This window comes from Phasianus colchicus, chromosome 3, assembly GCF_987193195.1.
Source record: "Phasianus colchicus chromosome 3, bPhaCol1.hap1.1, whole genome shotgun sequence".
Classification (NCBI taxonomy): Eukaryota; Metazoa; Chordata; class Aves; order Galliformes; family Phasianidae; genus Phasianus; species Phasianus colchicus.
In genome coordinates, this window is record NC_143438.1 from 81,955,111 (window position 1) to 81,976,894 (window position 21,784).

The following is a 21,784-nucleotide window of genomic DNA, read 5'->3' on the forward strand; positions in this document are numbered from 1 at the left end:
TTATTTACTGCAGCAAATCACAAAGCAGCACACACTTTGTTCACCAGTAACTTGTCTGTTTTGTGCATTGGTTAAAGGCTGACCCCTGACCTCTCAGATGAAAGACTAGTACAACACATGCCCTGAAGGCTGTCACAAAGATCTTTTCTGCAGCTACTGCTGCTTCCATCTAAACCAACATCAAAACTGGAGGATATCAAAATGTCTTTAAGAATTACAAGCTTCATGTTCAAAAAAACCCAACGAAACAACTAGTTGATGAATTAATGAATGGACAGGTATATGCTGCTCAAGGTTAAAATTATACTGAATAGAGTACATACACACAGGAAAGCAGTATGTGTCCATTAGTGAGCTATACAAAGGCATGTCTTCCTTTATACCAAAGCAATACTAAAATGCAATAGTTTCTCAAACCTGCACCACAGTTATCACAAATGTGTGAAGCAAATATCCCAGCAAGAGCAGGATAACCACAAACTTCACTTATCAGACCAAAACAGAAGTCCTTTTTGCTGTGACTATTTAACAGTATACACAACAGTACAAAAATAAAACAAACAAACAAATACACAGAAGAATAAAATATCTCCTTTGTTCATTTTAACTGTGAAGGGGCTGAGACATGAGTGGTTGTCTCAGTAGTCAAATAGAGGCTGTAGGATTTCTGCATACTACAGCTTGGAAAAATAAATTCCTTATACAGACAGAAATAAAAAAGCTAGAATTTACAGTGAAAACAGGGAAGAAGAGGACAACAAAAGCTGCTGTAACACTACAGCAACAGGTCTAAGACAAGACCCAAACAGATCACAGAATCACAGAAAGGCCAGGGTTGGAAGGGACCTCAAGGATCATGAATCTCCAACCCCTCTGCCACATGCAGGGCCACCAACCATCCCACCTAATGCTAGACCAGACTGCCCAGGGCCCCATCCAATCTGGCCTTGAACACCTCCAGGATGGGGCATCCACAACCTCTCTGGGCAGCCTGTTCCAGCACCTCACCACTCTCTCTGTAAAGAATTTCCCCCTGATGTCCAACCTAAATCTCCCTTCCCTCAACTTAAAACCATTTCCCCTTGTCCTGCTGTCACTCACCCTTTCAAAGAGTTGATTCCCCTCCTGTTTGTAGGCTCCCTTTAGGTACTGAAATGCTGCAGTGAGGTCACCCTGCAGCCTTCTTTTCTCCAGGCTGAACAAGCCCAGCTCCTTCAGCCTGTCCTCATAGGGGAGGTGCTCCAGTCCCCTGAACATCTTTGTGGCTCTCCTCTGGACCCTCTCCAACAGCTCCCTGTCTTTCTTGTACTGGGGGCTCCAGACTTGGACACAGTACTCCAGATGGGGCCTTACAAGAGCAGTGTAGAGGGATATGCTCCAACACTACTTGCAGGCTGGAAGCAGTACTTAAAAGATTCCAATCCCTTCTTTAAATGCATGAGCTAAATGGGATTCTCTGCCACCTTGTGTACGGTGGGCAAACTTATACACATTGTTTTATACTTTACAGTGAACTACTTTCTAACTTTTCAACATTTTTTTTTCCAAGACAGTCAGGTACTGACTGTTAAAAAAGCAGTGATGCCCGGAAGACTCAAGAAGAAATCAACACCTGACCTATAATAATCTAATAAGGCTTTCAGTTTTATCTGAATGATATTTTAGACTGATGGACAAACTATCAATGACATAAAAGCTAAAAATACATTTTGTATGCTAATTAAAGGTTTATATGAACAGGAGTAATGAAAGATAGAAGCTTTCTTTAAGTTCTGATACGTGAAAACCACAGTCTGCTCTCAGCCTACTGTGTTTCACCTGGCACGTCTCACCTTCAGATTTCATTTACTGCTCTTAAACAGGATAACTGGGAGAAGAAATAAAATTTTAAAAAGCTATGATGTGCCACTGTGCCATTAGGATGCTAAACAATGTTCTTTCTCCACAAAATGATAACAGTTTCACGATTTCATCAATTATCTCTTCTGATTCATTTCTTAACATAATTGAGTGCTATGACTGTTTTAAATGCTTCTTTCTCATATCTTCCAGATGATCACAGGAGGTCCCTGCCAACCCAGAAGAGTCTCATTTCATATCAGCCGCTGTTAAACAGCTGTAGCACTTTCAGTGAAAGGCCTTTAGTAATTCTGAGAACTGTAAACTCCACCAAGCCATCCAAAAGAATATGTGAAAACATGGACATCCATTTCAGCAAGGTCAAAAGAGAACACATAGCCATTATGCTTCCCTTACCAAAAAAAAATGGACATGAGATTTTTATCAATGTCTTTATCAACAAGTAAAACCAGCTAATACAATAGGTGATGCTTCACAACAGAAGAAAACACAACATCCACGGAGTTTAAAACACTTCACTTACTGCTTTGACTCATGGTGACAGACCTCCAGCGTTGGATCATTGTAGATGAAAGCTGCTTCCAAATCATTGACCCTTACTCTGTAAATCCGGCATTGTTTACTGTTAAGTTTGATTCTATTCAGGTTTGCAACTGTGGGAAATATTGTCAGTTCCACGTAGCCCTACGAAAACACAAATCAACACTTCCTTTAAAATCTTTGCCAGTTCACCAAGCAAAGATATATTAAAAATAAAACAAATCAAATGCATTTCCAGAGGAAAATCACAGGTAAAATATTAATTTTGTACCTAAAAAAATAGTATTTTCCTTGTATATGTCTAAAATACATTTTATTTCATGTAATCTACCAGGTGAATTTTCCCAGTTACAAAACAAATAATAATAAAAATCAGAACTTGAAAAGGATTGATAACTATATTTATTTTACTGGAAAATATTTGCATCTGCTGACTAGATATCAAGTTTATTACCAACCTTTTTCATGCCCGTGTTTTAGGTTTTGGCATCTAAGCTTGAAACAATGACTCTTAAAATCTAAGTAGATTCCATTCAGCCATACATCTACATTCACAAATAGTCTCAAAGCCTTGAGGCCTCTTCAAATCTCATGAACTCACGTGCAAGCTATGAATAACTTTATCCTTAACACCAACTAACGCTGTTAAAAGTTAATTCTTGACTGCAGATTGCTTTGTGGTATTACCGACTTTCCTTTGGAAAGCTTTGTTTTAGAAAGCTTTTCCACACAGAGGTTAGAACAATCACTATTACGAAGTATTTCATTTGAGCATCTCTACAAATGAAAGACTTAAGAGAAAGCATAAGAAGCTGATAAACATAATCAGCTTGTGTGTGCAGCTGTTACTTCTAAAATCATGAAGGAAACCCACACTTTCCATTTCTTCTTTCATATTTTATTAAAACATACTTACTACAACAGACTTTCTCTGAAAATTTATGTTGTTGATACAAACTACCTGGTGAGTCGTGCTGGAAAAAAAAAATTAAAGAAGTAAGGTTTTGCACAATTATCAGTATTTAAAACAATATTTCAAGAGTTATAAATTAACAGTGATCATACAGTATACGGTATAGACAAATTCTGCATACAGCATGTATTTATAAGGAGAGAATTTGCTATGCCCTATGTCTCCCACTTAAATAATTTATGCTGCATGCAAGGCCAGAAAAGTTCCAATAAAGGCAAAGTGCAGCATCATATCAATATAAATGGCACTAATAACATACAAAGGTACCTCCACAAGCTTTTGAACATTGTATAACAGTATGTAAATACACAGCATTACTGATAGCTTGAAATCAAGTTCTAGTATTAAAGCAATGGGCAAATAGCTGTGGTGTCCCTGTTCAGTGCAGAGGAGTTGGATTAGACGGCCCTCAGAGGTCCCTTCCAACTCAGGATTTTGTGATTCTGTGATTCGAATACTGGACATGGGACTCAGCCCTAACACTTGCAATCTGCAGCACCTGGTAAGTTGCTTCTCACACATCATTTACTTAAGTGGGTATGATGTGCAAAAAAAGATTATAGTATGCATTTTTACAGTTAGAATGTTATAAAAATGTATTAGACAATTGTGATATATTAATCAAGATCAGTACTGTAAACAAGTCAAACACATTCACTTAAGTTTTGAGTTGCATATTAGAACTCCTGGTAAATAAAACTCTAATTTCCTAAGTAAGAGATAAAATAGTAACTCCAACTTTTAAAAACTTCCAGAACTTATTTCTATATATTTTCTGCAGTTGACAGAATCAATTCAACACTTCAGAATACTGACTGAAGATACAGCCTTATACTGACACAGCTTTTATGCCATGTCACACACTGTACAAATATACTCATGACTGTGCATTAAAAAAGGACTTGGCTCCAACTGAGAGACTTGAATAAAATTCCTTCAAGAAAATTATAAAAATCTAGTATTCAGTGAATTCAAACATCACCTACATACCAAAATCCCTATGATACCATCAGTCGTTCTGTTTAAAGTTATACAGACTTCTAAGGAAATCACAAACATAAAAAAAGTACACAAATCATGGAATCACAGAATGGCCTGGGTTGAAAAGGACCACAGTGACCATCTAGTTTCAACCCCCCTGCTATGTGCAGAATTGCCAACCACCAGACCAGGCTGCCCAGAGCCACGTCCAGCCTGGCCTTGATGCCTCCAGGGATGGGGCATCCACAACCTCCTTGGGCAACCTGTTCCATTGCATCACCACCCTGCGTGAAAAACTTCCTCCTAGTATCTAACCTAAACCTCCCCTGTCTCATTTTAAAACCATTCCCCCTTGTCCTATCACTATCCACCCTTGTAAACAGCCGTTCCCCTTCCTGTTTATGTGCTCCCTTCAAGTAGTGGAAGGCCACAATGAGGTCTCCCCCGAGCGTTCTTTTCTCCAAGCTGAACATCATGAGAACATGAAGATTCTCTGACACATGCAACCAATTTCTTTATAATTTGGCTATAAACTAACTGTAAAAAATGATCATTTGCTCAGACCTCTTCAGCACAAATGCTCGCTTTTATTTATAAATATACTTGTGTTCATACATTAAAAAGCCTGTGAGACTAGAGGGCCTGACACACCAGTAAGAATGAAACGTGATAGCATTATCTGTGGTGCTGATACTGCCTGGAGAGATCTGTAAGCTCTGAGGAGCACAATGTAAATTTCTTTGCAAGATGAGACTGCATGCTTTACAGCCTTTCTGTCCATGAGATCACACAAGACAAACCCCACAAGATGCATGCACTGAGAGCAAGCTTCTCCAGACTGGAGTTTCAGCTCCTCAGGTGGAAAACAACTGCTCAGCCTGCTCCAAACGCATCAGGATCCTAAGTATAACAATCTTTTAAGAAACAGATACTTATAATTTGTACGGCCTTGGGCTCTCAAATCCTTTGTCTCCTTTCTTCCTGTTCATCCTGACCAGCAGCACTGCGACACACCACAGGCTGTCAGAAGGACACCGGCATCCTCCTCGCTCGGTGGCTCCCGCGGCTTTTCCCCGTGCCACGCTGCAGGCGATCCCTCATCTCCACAGTGGGTCCGTGACTGACGAGTCAGGCATCTCCAGCTCGGCTCAGCACCATGATTACAACGCCAACAACGCTGTCTTTTTACATAACCCTTTACGAGGTAACTCGCAACCCCTCCGTCTGCTGGGGCACGACAGCAGCTCACACGGCAGCTATGGGAACCAACCGGATTAATGGAGAGCACTGAGCGCGGAGGGGCTGCGGAGCGGCCGGGCGGACACAGCAGTGCCCCGCTGACAGGACACCCGGCCGGGGCAGGGGAGAGGCGGCGCGGGGCCGCCCGCGGCTCGGTCTTACGGACGTAGCTCCGGCCTGGGCTCCCTCTCGTCCGGGGTTGCCGGGCAGGGCCGAGCGGGGCTCCCTCAGCAGCTCGGCCGCCTCCCGCCAACGCGCCCTGCCGCGGCAGCCGCCGCCATTTTGTCGGCAACCTCTCACCCCGCCGGGTGAAAGGTCACAGCCCGAAGGAGCGTTGCTTCTTTAAGAAGGCAAAATCTCCGGAAAACACATTTTGTTTTTCAAAGCGGCGCCACGGTGACTCTCTAAGGCAGCCATAAATGAAAAAAAAAAAAAAAAAAGAAGAAGAAAACACGCCGAAAGTAACCCAAGAGGCGTGGGGGGGGAGGTCAGGTCCTGTGCAGGCGCATGCGCTCTGCGCGCCTCTGGCGCAGCCCCGAGCGGGATGTGTGCGCATGCGCGCAGCCTGGGCGGTGGGTGCGTCGCTGCGGCGGCAAGATGGCGGTTGGTCGCCAGCCGCGCAGGGCGCCGCGGGAATCTCTGCTGCAGCTGGATAGAGAAACCGTGCTAGCGAAGAGCCTGCCTTTTTTGTTTCCCATCCGCATTGTGGGTTTATTGCAACAGCAGTAGCGCTCCAAGGGAAATGTTAACCCCGGCGGCGTGTTGGGTCTGATGGCAAGGCCGAGGTTAACTGACAGCTGTGTGAGGTGCAGCCAGGGTAGCACGAATGCGGAGGGACAGTAACGTGCCCGGCTTCAGGGAGGCTCCAGCTGCACAAAGCCAGCACCTCAGCACCAAAACCTGGTTGCTTTCACACATGTGACCCTTGGAATGCACAAAGTTGAATTATCTGTGGGCCAAACTCAAGGACATACCCAGCAAAGATCGATAGTAAGATAGTAAAAGACTACAGTCCTGCCTTTTGATTCCAAAACCAATTTAAGATACTAACAATGCTGCCTGAAACTTGGCAGGGACAAAAAAAATTAAAATAATGATGCAGTCTGTCACTCTTCCTTCACACTCTAGTTGCCCTGTGGAAAGATTTGAGTTAGAATTACCAGAATACAAAATTTAATTTCTTCATAACCTGCAATTGCTTGTTAAAGCAGATGAATCAAAACTTGCTTATATGTTAAAGTTAATGCATCAAAGAAGCTAATTCGGTTATTTTCACTTCTTTAGCAGTGTCTCATTTTGAACCTTTAACAAAGCACACCAGAAATACTGTCAACAATAGGTAGAAAAATCACACGTTAAAACACTTTAGATAATATTAAATCATTAAGTATTGTGATACAGAACTACTCCTGTAACACTTAAATTCTTGTTTCACAAACAAGACCTAGCATAAATATACTGTTATATCACAGACTACAAGACTATCAATTGTTTTATGTATTTCAACTGAAGAACCACATATGGTCAAATTGAAAACAACTTCAGGTTTTCAAATTCTGACTGCTGTTGATCTCTGAGAGGGAACACCAGTGCTATTAAAAGAAAGGACCACAGCTGTTGAAACCAGACAGTGAACAAGGCAATTCTTCCAGGAACTGAGCCCAGCTGAGCCTCTCTGCAACTGGTCAAATAGCACACTTCTATGCTTTAGAAATATGGAACACAGGGAATCAATCCTGCATCAATACAGAAGAATAACCAAAGCTCAGGAAGTAGCTTTTATTCAGCTAAATCCCAAAATCCAGAAATTGTACAAGTATAATTATTTGATTTTGTTTCTTCCATCTCCACCTTGCATTTACTAAAAGTACATTTGGTAATGAAAGTGTTTCACTGACAAACGCAAACTGCTTTTAATAATCAAGAAACTTCAATTACAAGCACTCAATTTTAAGGCTATATCATAGCAAATTTCTAATGAATTGCTCCAAGCAAAATAATATTCCACCCTAAGTTTTCAAGGCACAATTTTTATGTGCAGTTATTTTCCATACCAGAATCATAAAAATTTGTATTACTAAGTTTGGCAAGTTCTCTTTAAAGCAAAGGCAGTCTTCTTTAAAGGATGAATTTTACATCAGCTACATTCTAATGACAGTTTATAGGAACTTCGTAACATAATTTTCTCATGTCTTCAGACTTGATTTTACAAAACTGATTATGCATTTTTTTCCTTGTAATATTTAAAAGGCCATTTTGCCAAATGTTGAACTATCAAGAGTTTGTGTCAACGTTATTCAAGGCCACAAAAAGAGCCAGCTTAGTCTCAGTTAACAGTAATTCATTCATGAGCTTGTGAAGGTATGAGTATTCAAGATGTCAACATAGCAACAAAATCCGCACGCTTAAAATGCTCGCTAAAGGACAAAAGACTAAACATTTTGTTTTGCTGTTAAAATCAATTTGATTCAATTATTACTAAGGTTTTAATTTTTAATGAGAGTCTTCAGTTTATGCATAGACAGCTAAAGCATATTCAAGAAACTTCCAGCATAACTGTAAACACAAAAAGAAAGAGACGAAGGTGGAAGTGTGCTGCAGACACTATGGTTTCTTAGAAGAGGCAAGTTCTTTCTCATTCTACTTAGCTGTGCAGGAAACTAAATTTGTTCACAACGTTCAGCTGCTTCAGTTCAAGAATGCCACATAACATTTGTTGACAACTCCTTCCCCCAGGAGGGGGATGAAGAAGCAACATTCACTGTTACTCCATATGATATTCTCAGTTTTTAAAACAGTATTTTTTATGAGATAGGTCTTCTGGAATTGTAAACTTTAATACCATTCTGCATTGAGGAGCGAGCATATTTTGTCAGAAGTGCACCAACCGTCTGCTTCTCTGCACATAAGTCTCTACAGAGGAAATAAAGCAGATGACATTAGCATTAAACATGCTTTCATACATGATGTTCAGTGAAATGACTGTAAATACGGCTATAAGCTGGACTTGGGGAAAAAAAGAAAACCACAAGAGTAACTCTCTGAATGCTCTGAATTACCTAAAGTTTAGAACTTGGCTTGAAATTTAAGGAACAGGAAAGACCATGATTTCCTTGAGAAGCAAGGGTTTTGTTTTGTTTTAAATTATTATTACTGATCTCTAAAACTAGCTTTGAAATAATTATATTAAAGTAAATTTAGAGCCACCCAAAAAATTAATGAAGTAGCTTCTGGGTTACCATTATTTATGCCTGTCCACATGCATCCTGGCTTGGTCTTCCACATAGCGTTGTAACGTAGGACAAAAAAAGGATGCAGTACAGAAAGCACTACTGCAATACAGCTCTTGAGTTGTAAATATGGAGACTAAATAAAGATTCAAGATATTTTCTTCAACTCAAGTCATCAAGATCAACTTTTTATACAAGTTCAAATCCAACAAATATAGCTGCAGTTCCCATGAGTGGGGATTCTATTCATGTAGAATTTGAAGCAATTTCAAACACAGTACTTCAGACATAACTACATAGCTGAAAGTCAGCCATGCAGAAAGGGAAGAATACGAACTCCAATTATAGCACAATTCTGCTTAATTGATTTCTTTTTTTAATACATCCTTACTGGATATAAGGGGTAATATCTGCTTCTGTCCACTTTTCCCGTATGCTGAATAAGCTGTTGAATCTTTCCTGATTGTCTTCAGGTAAGTCTTCTACTTTTAGCAAAAAGATGGTCTCTGGTCTCGAGGCTTTATCCACAAGGGCCAAACCCTGTAGATCATCATCACAGAGAAAGCTTTAATTAAAATGAAAACAACTGAACTTTCTTCATTCTACAGTGAATCCATAAGAAGTTACTCTCTCTATCTCCAAAACCTCCTAGAACTCACTGCTAGCTGCAAGGAGGATGTCAGAAATAGTACTTAAAAGCTGACAGAAATACAATCGATCCCCATCAATCAATAAAATCTATATATAACACTTAAGAATTCATACTTTATATTTTTACCTTAAGCTGATCAAGACTTGTTGACATCCCTTCAGGGACACTTTGTTGCCAGACTTCATGAAACTCTGATAGATTGAATTTAACTGCATTTTGCAAAAGCATTTGTGCTATAGCTCTGCATATTTTATCTTCACGCATTTCAAAGTAAACTTCCCCTGCTGAGAAACAAAAGACACAATAGCTTGGACTCTTGCTTTTTTTGATAGTAGAACAGAAAACAGCCTCAAATTTCCATTCCGTTCTAGTCTTCTTTAATGATATCTTCTCATGCTGAAGAACAAATCATCTTCTTTTCCCTTTTTCACAGTAACACTTTCCCAGTTTTCATTCCTAACTCTGAATGACTCGTATTAAAGTGTTTGCTGCCTCAGTTGAACAATTAGAACTTTTATTTCTGCAGTCATCCTTGTAATATCAGATTACAGGAATAAGGAGAATTTCTTTCTATTCTCACTTGGCAAAAGTTCTCTGAAACTCAGTCATACTACCTGCCACCTTTTCAGTCTTCCTATAATTCAAAACTATTCCTTGTGCAATGTGCCTCAATATACTAATCAGAAAAGGACAATCTGTATCACTACAACTGCTCTCCTGTGTCCTGTAAGGTGTGCAATTTCTACTTTGTCAAAGGCGAGATGAAAACAGCCATGGAAAAGAATTTAAATGAAGGCACTGACCTATTATGTACATAGGTAAGACAGGCAATGGAGATGTCTGCTTCTTACAAGATGAATTCAGGGAGATCTATAATCCGTTGCACAATTAATAGCACTATCAGTTGCTTAAATACATGACATCCAAGATCTACAGTATCTATAAAGAGATTGCATTCAGTTTTTACAAGCAATCTATCTTCAGTCACAAAACTATTGTTTGTAAACATCTAACATATCACTTCAGGTACTTCATTAATTTTCTCTTGTGTCCCATACAATTGAGCAGCTTTTTCCTACGGAACTTTCTCTAACAATTTTACTAATTTTACTGTTTACTTCTTTCTTTTACTTAGTGTTTAGTTTTAGTGTAGCACATTAATTTGTTTGAGCATCCTCATAAAGTTTTCAGTTACTCAGTAACTATTTTGTTTTTCAAATTTAAAACATACGTGCTCTTCCAAACTTACCATCATCAGTGTATTTCCTTCCATAGCTTAAAAGAATATGCTCTATCATCTCTCTGAGAAAAAAAAAAAAGGAACCGTGTTATCATTTCCTATCTATATCATATTTCATGTATTTTTCACAAGTGCTGTCCCTCAGTCCATCTTCAGGCCAGTACTCTTCAGCATGTGTATCAGTGACACAGACAGTAGGATCAAGTGCAGTCTCATCAAGTTTACTGATGACACCAAGCTGAGTGGTGCAGCTGACAAAATAGAAGGGAGAGATGTCATCCAGAGGGACCTTGTCAGGCTTGAGAAGTGGGCACACAAGAATCTAATGAGGTTTAACAAGGCCAAGTACATAGCACTGCACTTGGATTGAGGCAATCCCAGATATGAGTACAGACAGAGAAGAACACATTGAGAGCAGCCCTATGGAAAAGGTCTTGGAGGTCCTGATGGACGAAAAGCTGGACACAAGCCAACAGTGTGCTCTTACAGCCCAGAATGCTGGGCTGCATCAAAGGAGGAGTGACCAGCAGTGCAAGGGAGGTGACAGTTCCCCTCTACCCTGCCCTCAGAGGCCACACCTGAAGTACTGCATCCAGGCATGGGGTCCCCAGGTATTACAAAATAATAAATTGCAGTCTGTGGGTCTGTACATGAAAAACATTTAAAAGAAATAACGAAACAGCTTATGGTGCTGGCTTACATCAGGGAACCAAGTAAATGGACACCACGTTTGGAACTCATCTGTACTCTAGAAATCTAATAGCAGTGTTCTCCTAAGTAGATACAACTGAGAGCTACTAATGCCCTTGCATATTTTAGAGCCAAAGAAAGTTTATCATTAATGCCCTAGTAAATGGAATCTAGAGTTATAAAGCAACAATTCTAATAACTAACTAATAATGATTTAACTAATAATCATTAATCATGGCTTAGACAACTTTAAGTACTAAAAGTAACTGCTTACATGGGCTCTAGAGGTCCAAGCTCCTCAAGACATGTACGTAAAGGAACCTTATTCAAAGACCAGGACTCTGAGTCTATCAGCTGAGTCACGTGATTCAAGAGTTTCATCTCATAGTCAAATTCTAAAACTCTCCAATATCCTGCCAAACAGAAGAAAAAAACATCAGTGTTAAAAGGAAACTTAAATACTTTGACTCAGTTCCTCTAAAGGAATATTACAGAAATCTGGGTATTCCCATCCTGAGATAAGATGTGGAAAAAACTAATACTTTAGGCAGAAAACTGCCTGATCTAGTGGGGTGCAACCCTTCCCATGGCAGGGGGTTGGAACTAAATGATCTTTAAGGTTCCTTCCAACCTAAGCCATCCTATGATTCTGTAAGTAAAGAATACTCTTTAAAGACAAATACCTTCAATTACACAGGCACCTATAACCTGCAGCTGGTGCAGTATTTCCTCTTCACTTGCTTGAATCAGACTTAGCAAATCTTCTGTTGTGTACTGCAACAAGGAAAATAAAGGAGATAAAACAGGTTATTCTTATGCCAATTATGCTTCAGTAAGCATGTAAAAGGCATTATGCCATAATGAAAGAAAGAAGACTGATGACGTTTTCCCCAAGACTGAGTTTTCTAAGTTTTACGACTTTCTGGAACTTCTCCTGTAATTTACAACAGTTTCTCAAAGGGTGATTAATATAAAAATCAAGAAGTCTAACTATAGAGAAGTCTTTGTGCTATGCATTCCCAGGATGTCAAACTAGCTCAAGTAGGCATAAAAAATTAAGTATCACAGCAAGACTGAAAACCGAACGCGTTCTATCTTTGCTAAATCACGTAACTTCAAGAAACTCTCCACATAAAAGGGGAAATCACAAATCTCTTTCAGTGCTGATTCTTTTATTAATGGAAAACTGACAGCTTACCAGCTGGTCAGTGTAAGAGCTAGTAATTACCAATGTCTAGTAGATTTAAAATTTAATTCAAAGCAACACTGTGAAGCATCAGCAAAGCTATTTTTCTAGTTAAGAATCATCATTATCATAGATAGATAGGTAGATGATGGAATGTTTCTTCACTTTAATCTGTCCATTACCAACTACAAGGCAGCAGACTTACTTAGATGACTTACTTTTGACACTGTTGAAGTCTGATCTTTCACACTATCTGGCCCTTCATACGGATCTTCCATCAGAAGCTTCCTCAGTTTCTTCAGTTTAGGTCGACATCTCCTTAATTCCCAAAAGTTGTTGGAGAAGCCAGCAATCTACAAGAAAACACACGGACTCTTACAGCATTTTAATCTACGATTCGGATTCAAAGGAGCTTAACCAAAACATTATCAGCAAAAAGTTTTCATCTAGTCACTGAAAAAATAATATATTAATGGAGAAACTACTTTAAAGATGAAACAACCATTGTAATATTTTCAGTCAAAAAAAGATTACCAATAGTAATAAAGAATGAGCCTATAGCTGGTTGATAATACACGTTTGCAGTGAACATGACTAAGGGACCAGTTCATCTCTACATACAAATGATAGTCTGTCACACAATCACTGACTAGAGCTTAGTATTAGGATAAAAACCCTTCCTATATTACCCTGTTTCCATCTTCCCTCCTTCTTCCCATGGGTGGGATCTACTCATGCTCTTTTTACATCTCAATACTTGAAACTTCACATCATTAAGATTAAGTAAAACAGACATTAATAAGAGAGTAGGGTACACTTCCATGCAATAAATACATCTCTGTTTCAATTAACACATCATCTCTATTTGTTATTCTGGTTCCATACAGATTTAAAAGGTCCAGAAGGAAGCTGAGGTGTAATCAATTCAACTACACTAATCTAACAAATCTTGATCATCCAAGTAATCCTGAGGTGTTTCATAGGGAACAGCTTGCTTTTACTAGAAGATTCTTTTAAGAACAGAGAGTATCAAAGCCTTCCAGCATTGATTCTGCTGCAACAGCAGTGGGGACAGAATGGCAGAGGTGGAACAGGCTGCAGGTTTATGACTACTGTCCCAAACATTTGCTCCTTGTAAAAAAGCCTCCATGAAAAAGTCAAATAAATATCCTAAATGCTTTTTCAGACTTGTTTGTAAAACTCATCCATTTAAAAAAGAAAGCCATAAAACAAGAAAACAGAACTTTGAAATAATGTTCCATTTAAATCAACCACAAGTAAACAACTTGCAATGCAGAACAAGTCCCATTCAAATTCTGACACTGAGCAAACTCAGTTTTTAACCCACTGTTATATAGCTTGCTTACCACAAATTTCAGCTATTTTTTTTAAACAGAATTCTGTTTTCCTTTCTCCATGTCAAATAGCATTTACATAAGTGTTAGATTCTTTTTCTGCCAAGTTCATTTCTGAGCAATCTTGAGGTAAATTACCAAGACACTCAGCCCAGAAAAGAAAATAAATTGCTCTAATTTACACTTCAGAGTTCATAACTAAAGCCAGTCTGTGCAAGCTGAATGAAATGGCAGATGCTCTGGCTGTAACCATCAGTCTGCCAAGTGGTGCAAAGCACGATCATGAGATTCCAACAGAAGGGCAATGAAGCCCCCAAACTACCCAACAAACGCAGTACTTTTTGCTGTGTCTCACAGTTTGCCTTAATACACCATGTAACGTTAAAAAGCTTTCAGAAACAGAACTCTAGAAATTACTCCTATATAGGTCACATTTACATTAAGCTGACAGATATGACTTCAGAGATTAGTGAGATCACTGAGAATAACTAAAGAGAATATGGAAGAAAATTATTTTCTCATTAATCTATTTTTGTTTGAATTAACTTTTTCCACTAGCTGGACTTATGACTTCATGGAAGAAACGATGATGTTGATATTGTGATTATTATATTCATCTAAGGACAAGCAGGGTTACTCCTCAGTGATGTCATTATATCCATTAGAGCAAATAATGAGCTAGTAATAATATTTTCCTAACTATTTTCGGAAGAATTTTATTAACTACACTTCAGAATAGCAGAGAACAATGAATTCTTTGAACTCAGAGCTCTAAAAATCACCCACTCCAACAAATCTCCCCAGATGCTATTTGCAAAAAGGGTAAACTTTGAATATATTTCTGTATTTCAAACATAATAAAAATGACATGGCAAAATCTGCCTTTTGGGGAAAGCACTCATAAGAATCAATGTGCAAACAGCTTATTTTTAAAACAGCTGCCAACACTGAGAAATCAGATATTCTTTGAAATCTTTTAATACCTACCACAAGTAATTACTATCCACTCAAAATAAACATAAGTTTGAACTTCTTAGAAACAATAATTAACATACATTACAGATGGAGTTCAGTTGCCTACACAAGAGCCCTAGAGCCATTTTGGTCACCCAAAGGTATAGCATGCCCCTTGTGTGTAAGGCATGTTTGTAAAGACATCTCCTGGGGCTGTCAGATATACAAAGAAGCTACAGGAGATCTGCATCCTTCTGGAGTGGCAGCTTACAGCTGGCCCAATACCACAAAGCACCTAAAATGGCACAAGTCTATGTTTAGGCAACTAAACGCCACTCAAGGTTTCACGTAAGCATCTTGGAAAAAAAAACACAAAAAATTACAGAGAATAAGGGATTTGAAAATTAAAGCAAACAAGCAAAAAAACCCAGGTATACCTGTGAATGAATAATATTACAAGATGCTTGATCTGCATTCAGCTCTTCTGGAGTTTTGCAGCCAGGAATAAACAGCAGCATATTTGAGGTATCTGCTATTTTCATGTCGTAAGTTTTATCTTTGCTGCACAACACTGCTTGTTCATCCTTTTCACCACGGATTACCAGGCTGAAAAAAAAAAAGCACAAAAACATGCATTTGTACCTCTATTTCTCTATTTCAGGATGAACATATATTAAACTCATCTGATATTTTTTCACATTTACAAGTTGGTAAAGAAGCTACAAACCATAGTTCTATTTAGTAGTGGCAGTCACGTTATACCAAAATGTAAAGACGTAATTAATCTAAATTAATCTAAAATATCTTTTATGTTTGTTCTTTTCAAGTTTTCCAACTCTGAAGGACAGTATCCAAGGCTTTTTTTTACACAGATCATAGCCTAACCTCCTCGCCTGTCTATTCACACAAAACCCTCAAAACAAGGGGTTGTTGATGCTTAAAGTTCATGAACCTTAGAAAGTAGATTATGACTAAAGTTGTTGTTTACTGAGGACTGAAACTAGCCCACCATAGAATGGGAAGCAAATAGAAACTGCTTATTGCACAGCGTCCTTCAGATAAAACAGTGTCCTTAGAGAAACTTACATATTTTCTTGTAACTAATTCCAAGCAGAAAAAAAACATAAATAACTAACACTTCCAGATAAGAATCAAGGCACAGCCCCTTCTTCACCCCACAAACTTGTAAACAGAGATTTTAGTGAAGACACAACACCAACACAAAAAAACTCAGCTGTGCTCCAAGAGCATACTCAGCACCACTCAGGTCTGAGGACTTGGAAACCACCAGCACCCCATCAACTTTCCAAAGGGTACGAACAGCCCTACTAACAGACATCACCCTCTCCACTCAGAGGGTAGTGAAGCACTGGCACAGCTGCCCAGAGCAGCTGTAGGTGCCCCATCCCCAAAAGTGTTCAAGGCCATGTTAGATGGGGCGCTGGGCAGCTGAGCTGGTGGGTGGCAGCCCTGCCCACAGCAGGGGGTTGGGACTTGGGGATTTTTAAGGTCCCGTCCAAACTAAGCTATTCTATGATCTCTGAGGACTTTAGAGGGAATTCTAGTATTGTATCATTTAAAACATTTGCGTTACGTCAGTGGCATTGCAGCTGGTAAAGGAAGAAATATAAAACTGTACCTGTACCTTCTCTGGTTTTGGGCCACAGTTGGAAGATGTCACCAAACCATCCTTCCAGACACAGCAAGGGCAACGCATGGCCTTCGCTGCCCTGTTTTGTAACTTACTGATACTCTGCATCCCACTCCAACAATGTGCTACCTCCCAACCTCCCAAGTTACAGAATCATAGAATCACCAGTGTAGGAAAAGACCTCCAAGATTATCCAGTCAACCGTCCACCCATCACCAATATTTCTGTGTCCCCCAGAATAACATCTGAACGTTCCTTGAACACTTCCAGGGATGGTGACTCCACCACCTCCTTGTGCCACAGCCTGACCAGTGGGATTCTTTTAAAGATGCCAGCTTTTTCCAAACCAATTTCTATGCAACTGTTGACAGATGCCCAGCAACAAATTCTTTCACTGCAAGAAACTTCATCATTCAAGTTGCTGCCCTGGTCAGATGGAATGCAGTCTGCCAGCAGGACCTGAGCTTGTTTATGGCGCTGCCACTCAGCCGCACCCTGTAAGAGCACACGAACCATGAGGACACTGACCATCCTACCCTCGTTTTTCTTATTGTGCAAGCTCAGGAGAACTATTCTGATGAAATAATCGTGGAATACCCCGAGCTGGAAGAAACCCAGAGGGATCAGCGAGTCCAACCGCTGGCTCCACACAGAACCGCCCAAAACGAAACCATCTTTCCGAGAGCATCGTCCCAGACTCCCGTCAGAGCGCGCTTGTTACAAGCCGCGTCCCTTCACACCACCGCGGCACTTACGCCGACAGACGAGCAGCGCCCGGCACCCCGCGCGGCCCGGCCCGTACCTGCGGCCCGCCTCCAGCTCTGCGCACAGCCCCGCCTCCAGCTGCAGCAGGCAGCACTCGCCGGCGCCGCCCTGCGGGCCGAAGCTGAGGCAGTGCACGGCCGGCAGCAGCTCGGCGGGGTTCAGCTTGGCCGTGCGCAGCGTGGCGTCCACCTCCGCGCGGCTCCGCATGGCGCCCGCCGGCCTCCGAAAGCGGCGCCAAAGCACAGGGGGCGGGGCGGGGCGGGGCGGGGCGGGGCGGGGCGGTGCAACGCGGCGGAGCGTTTAGGCGTGTGCCGCCGGCCGGGCGTGCTGCGTTGATTCTGTGGTTGCCGGAGGAGCGGGCGGCTGTAGCCGGTGGGGCGGGCGGCTGTACAGGGGGCTACTGGGAATCGGTCTTCTCAAGTCCGCTGTGTGAGGCTTTGTCACCTATTCTACGTTCAGATTTTGTTTCAGTGGAAGCTGGAAATCAAGCCAGGAAGCCTGAGGCACTTTTAGCTTTGCTTAGTCTCTAGTAATGAACAGGTGCTCACTGGTACATGTACAGTCTTATTTCATTTCCTTGAACAAAAAGCAGAAAATCACTGTTCCATCAAGTAAAAGTTCTCAGTTACTGCTTAAATAAGTTTAATTGTACTAATTTTCATTTATATCTTAATTTGTGCAATTTTCCAATCACCTTGCATGCCTGCTGCTTCTCCTTTCTCCTTTTCTCTCTGCAGAATAATACTAAAGAGAAATCAAGGAACTGAAGCCAACACTGATGGAGTTTGTGTCTTAACAAGCTCTGTCACTTAACAGATATCTAACTGGAAGAAAATCACAGAATCCTACTTTGAGTTGGAATGGAGTCTTAAAGACCAGCTAGTCTAACTCCCCTGTGAGAAGCACGATCTAGCATCTACAGCTAGATCAGGGTGCTCAGAGCCTGTATAGCCTGACCTGGAGTACCTGCAGGACAGGGCATCCATCCCCTCTCTTGGCAACCTGTTCCAGAGCCTCACCACCCTTACTGTAAAAACACTTTTCTCTTGCATCCAACCTAAATGGCTTTTCTTTTAATTTGAAACCATTTCCCCTTGTCCTATCACAGCAGACCCTGCTAAAGAGTGTCTGTCCCCTTCTTTCTCATAATCCCCCTTTAGTTACTGAAAGGCTGCTCTCAGGTCACCTCAGAACCTCTCTTCTCCAGGCTGAACAGCCCCAGCCCTCTCAGCCTGTCCTTGTAAGGGAGGTGTTCCATCTCTTGGATCATTTTTGTGGCCGTCCTCTGGATGCACTCCAACATGTCTATGTCTTTCCTGTACTGAGGACTCCACATCTGGATGCAGTAACTCCAGGTGAGGCTTCACCAGTGCAGAGCAGAGGGGCAGGATCACCTCCCTTGACCTGCTGGCCGTGCTTCTTTTGATGCAGCCCAGGATTCGGTTGGCTTTCTGGGCTGTGAGGGCACATTGCTGGCTCATGTCCATCTTCCCATCCACCAGTACCCCCAAGTGCTTTTCAGCACAGGTATGCTCCATGCTTATATTCCCCAGCTTGTCCTGGTGGCAACATGATTGCCATGACTGAGGTGCAAGACCTTGCACCTTGATTTGTTGAACCTCATGAGGTTCTCCTTGGCCCACAGCTCGAGCCTGTCTAGGTCTCTGTGGATGGCATCCCAACTCTTGGTTGTATCAACCACACCCCACAGCTCAGTGCTGTCTGCGAGCTTCTGAGGGTGCGCTCAACCCCACTATTGTTGTAATTGATGAAGAAATTAAAGAGCACCAGTCCTATTAATGACTCCTGAGGGACACCACTTATCACCGATCTCCATTTGGACATTGAGCAACTGACCATCACTCTTGGGATGTGATCTCACACCAATGTGAAGCTTTGAACAGCCTGCATCCTCAGCAGGCCTCAGAGGGGAGGCAGGAGTTAAGTCAACTATCAAGCAAGATTAGCTTTGATACAGTTTTTCAAGTGACTAATGTTAATGGAAATTATTGTTAATGGAATCTTGTCGACTAACATTGACAGAAGTTAGCAAAGCACAAAATGGATTGCTGAAGATTATTATAGTCTTGCCTTTGAAGTTTCTGGCAATGTATAATATTTCCTAGGGCTCATCAAGGGCTCATCAAGGATATAAACAGCAAGAATGTGAACACACAATAAATCAGGGACAGCTGTGACAAATCAAAGAAAGTAGGTTCAAATAACTCCAAAGCTCCATAGCAAAGATATGAAACAATGAACTGTGAGATAACATTCTTTGTAATGCTGCACATCACCAGTATCAAGCTCTAGACATCAGGCGTGACATTAGGAGGATGACTTTCTAGGTGTGATTTCAATTCATGTATTTGGAAACTATAATAAAATCTGGGACAAGATTGGGCTACATATAATGGGGCATTTAAATGTCAAAGATGATTGAAACACAGTACGCAGTAGAAACTTCTGAGTGACCCTCAAAGCACAGCATAGGTGGCTATGAAAATAAAAGATAGCAAAGGCAGCGCTGGAAAAATTGGCACAGCGCTGAAGTTGAACACCATAACGAGTTATCAGCCTGCTGATAATTACACAGTTCACAGTTACAGCTACTGGAAAATATTCCACAAGAGAGGCTCAGCTTGATTAGAGCCTCACAAAACTTAATTCAAGGGTTAGGCTTTTTTTTCTTTTTTTTTTTTTTTCCCCGTTCAAATGCCATCTGCAGTATTTAACATTAATGAGAACGTTACATTTTTGCCTACTGAACAACAGTTTCTCATTGCTGGGAAGTATTTATCAGTTGACATGTCCATCATGTTTCAGTACAGAAGGTGGTCATGGGAGCTGGATCTGTGGATGTGGCTGCAAACCTCTGAATGACATTTCAGTGATTGTCACAGACTTCTGTGAGACAATGGCAGAATAACTGTCTACACGGAGTGTGTTACATTTCCATCTTAAAAAAATAGAAGCAAGGAAAAAACAACAACCCGACACCAGGCTATTACTGTGCCACTGTATAAATCCATTGTGTGTGCCTATCTTGAATAAAGCATGGCATTACAACCTGTGAGCTGTTACACAAGATACAGAAGAGGGCCTCCTGAGACATCTGATTTTCACAGAAAAGAGACTAACCTGGTTAGATCATTTCAGTTTGGACAAATTTAGAAGAAGATACAACAGATGTATAAGCAATTATGAATTTAAGGGAAAATGTGCATCTATTCTGTGAGAAGTGGCGAATACCACTGAAATGAACAAGTTATGGATAACAGGATAAAAAAAACTTATTATACAGCACATCGTGGAACATGGGAGATTCTGTGGAAGTCAAAATGAATGACCCCTTCTGTGGAATGTAATCCACATAAGAGTTAGAAAGAATCAGAAAGGTTAACCTTTGTGATGTGTTTGTCTATTAATCACAGCATTCTGGCTCTAAGTCATAACTCAGTACCCTACATAAACTCAGACACTCTGAATCACTCTTCTGCTCTCCACTGTAATTGATTCTTGAGTAAGAAATGTTTCTTTTTCTTTTTTAACAAATGAATAGATAGCTAAAATAGAGACCAGCACTTCATGTGTACTATGTTGTAAGCGTTGATTACTGTGTATTCTCATGTCCTTGTAAAATACTGATATCTGAGGACGTCAGCCAGGAAAGCACCACAAAGCAGAAGATAAGTCCAAGACTCAAATGGGGAAAATTTCATACAATTATTAGAGAAATCAGAGAGTTCATTGCTAACTGGGATAAGCACTTCCTCTTCTGCCTCAGTGGGGTAACAGAGAAGTGCAAAACAGTTACATTCAAATTAAGAGAAGATAAACATGTAATCAGACCTACATATTAGTGTGAACAATGCAATGGCCTAGGTCAGCGTGCCTCTTATTTAGTGGTCATGAAGGGAACTCTTGCCATAAGCAATAAAGCAGAAGAAAGTATAATAGATACACTTAATTATTATATATATATATATATTTCAATAGTGTTTTATAGTGTTTTGTGGCTAAATTTCAGTCTGGAGATCTTACTAATAGTGACGTTATAAACATCATTCTGTATCATCTGGCAAGTTCTCACACATGGCCTTGTTTCCTGATTAACCAGTATCTGCACAGTATGTACTAACCTCAGGAAATTTTATTTTGTCAGTTTACGCATTTGTAGTTCTTGAGATATTGCTAGGGCTAAACACTGCAAGTACATCACAGCAAAAAGTTCTGCAAATGTGCTCATTACATCTGGACGAGTCTGAAATTAAAATAATAATAATAAATGATAAATGAATGTGAGAAGAAAATACAGGTAAAATACAGCATACTTTGCAAAATATAAAATAGTCAGGAATATGCTTCCAATATTCCATTTGTGGGAGAGCATGCAACAGAGAAGTGCAGTGACACAGGAAAATGACAGTGAAAAACAACAGGATGAAAATTCAGATGAGTACCATGA

General features: G+C 40.5%; 2 protein-coding genes across 5 annotated transcripts in view; both read right to left on the reverse strand.

The window, feature by feature from the left end:
* Window positions 1-6,017, reverse strand: part of TAF2 (TATA-box binding protein associated factor 2) — a 57,740-nt gene extending 51,723 nt beyond the window's left edge. The window contains exons 1-3 of one of the 2 annotated variants that reach the window (XM_031591163.2): window positions 5,291-6,017; window positions 3,317-3,371; window positions 2,384-2,544 (exon numbers count right to left, since the gene is read on the reverse strand). In XM_031591163.2, the coding sequence (XP_031447023.1) occupies window positions 2,384-2,544; window positions 3,317-3,371; window positions 5,291-5,343 (269 nt within the window). In that variant the 5' untranslated portion in view covers window positions 5,344-6,017. The remainder of the gene's footprint in view (window positions 1-2,383; window positions 2,545-3,316; window positions 3,372-5,290) is intronic. The other variant, XM_031591164.2, reaches the window with a different exon arrangement.
* Window positions 6,018-7,481: 1,464 nt separating this feature from the next.
* On the reverse strand, window positions 7,482-17,572 carry DSCC1 (DNA replication and sister chromatid cohesion 1). Of its 3 annotated transcripts, none has more exons than XM_031591165.2 (9): window positions 17,354-17,572; window positions 15,338-15,506; window positions 12,810-12,944; window positions 12,089-12,179; window positions 11,680-11,818; window positions 10,725-10,777; window positions 9,602-9,759; window positions 9,215-9,363; window positions 7,482-8,506 (listed from the first exon to the last, which is right to left on the reverse strand). In XM_031591165.2, the coding sequence occupies exons 1-9, from the start codon at window positions 17,521-17,523 to the stop codon at window positions 8,398-8,400; spliced, it is 1,173 nt and encodes a 390-aa protein (XP_031447025.1). In that variant the 5' UTR covers window positions 17,524-17,572; the 3' UTR covers window positions 7,482-8,397. The 3 variants fall into 3 exon arrangements, with proteins under 3 accessions (XP_031447025.1, XP_089994072.1, XP_089994073.1); XM_090137946.1 differs by lacking the exon at window positions 17,354-17,572 and adding an exon at window positions 17,149-17,263; XM_090137947.1 differs by lacking the exon at window positions 17,354-17,572 and adding an exon at window positions 16,546-17,077.
* Between the last annotated feature and the right edge of the window lie 4,212 nt (window positions 17,573-21,784).

What these genes read in the sequence shown, in the direction of transcription:
- DSCC1 (XM_031591165.2), bottom strand. Translation starts at nt 17,523, where the DNA reads ATGCGGAGCCGCGCGGAGGTGGACGCCACGCTGCGCACGGCCAAGCTG. An exon ending in GTAATATTATTCATTCACAG is followed by an intron (nt 12,945 to 15,337) that starts GTATACCTGGGT and finishes GTTTTCTTGTAG; the next exon opens with ATTGCTGGCTTCTCCAACAA. An exon ending in GATATTACCCCTTATATCCA is followed by an intron (nt 8,507 to 9,214) that starts GTAAGGATGTAT and finishes TTTCCTCTGTAG; the next exon opens with AGACTTATGTGCAGAGAAGC.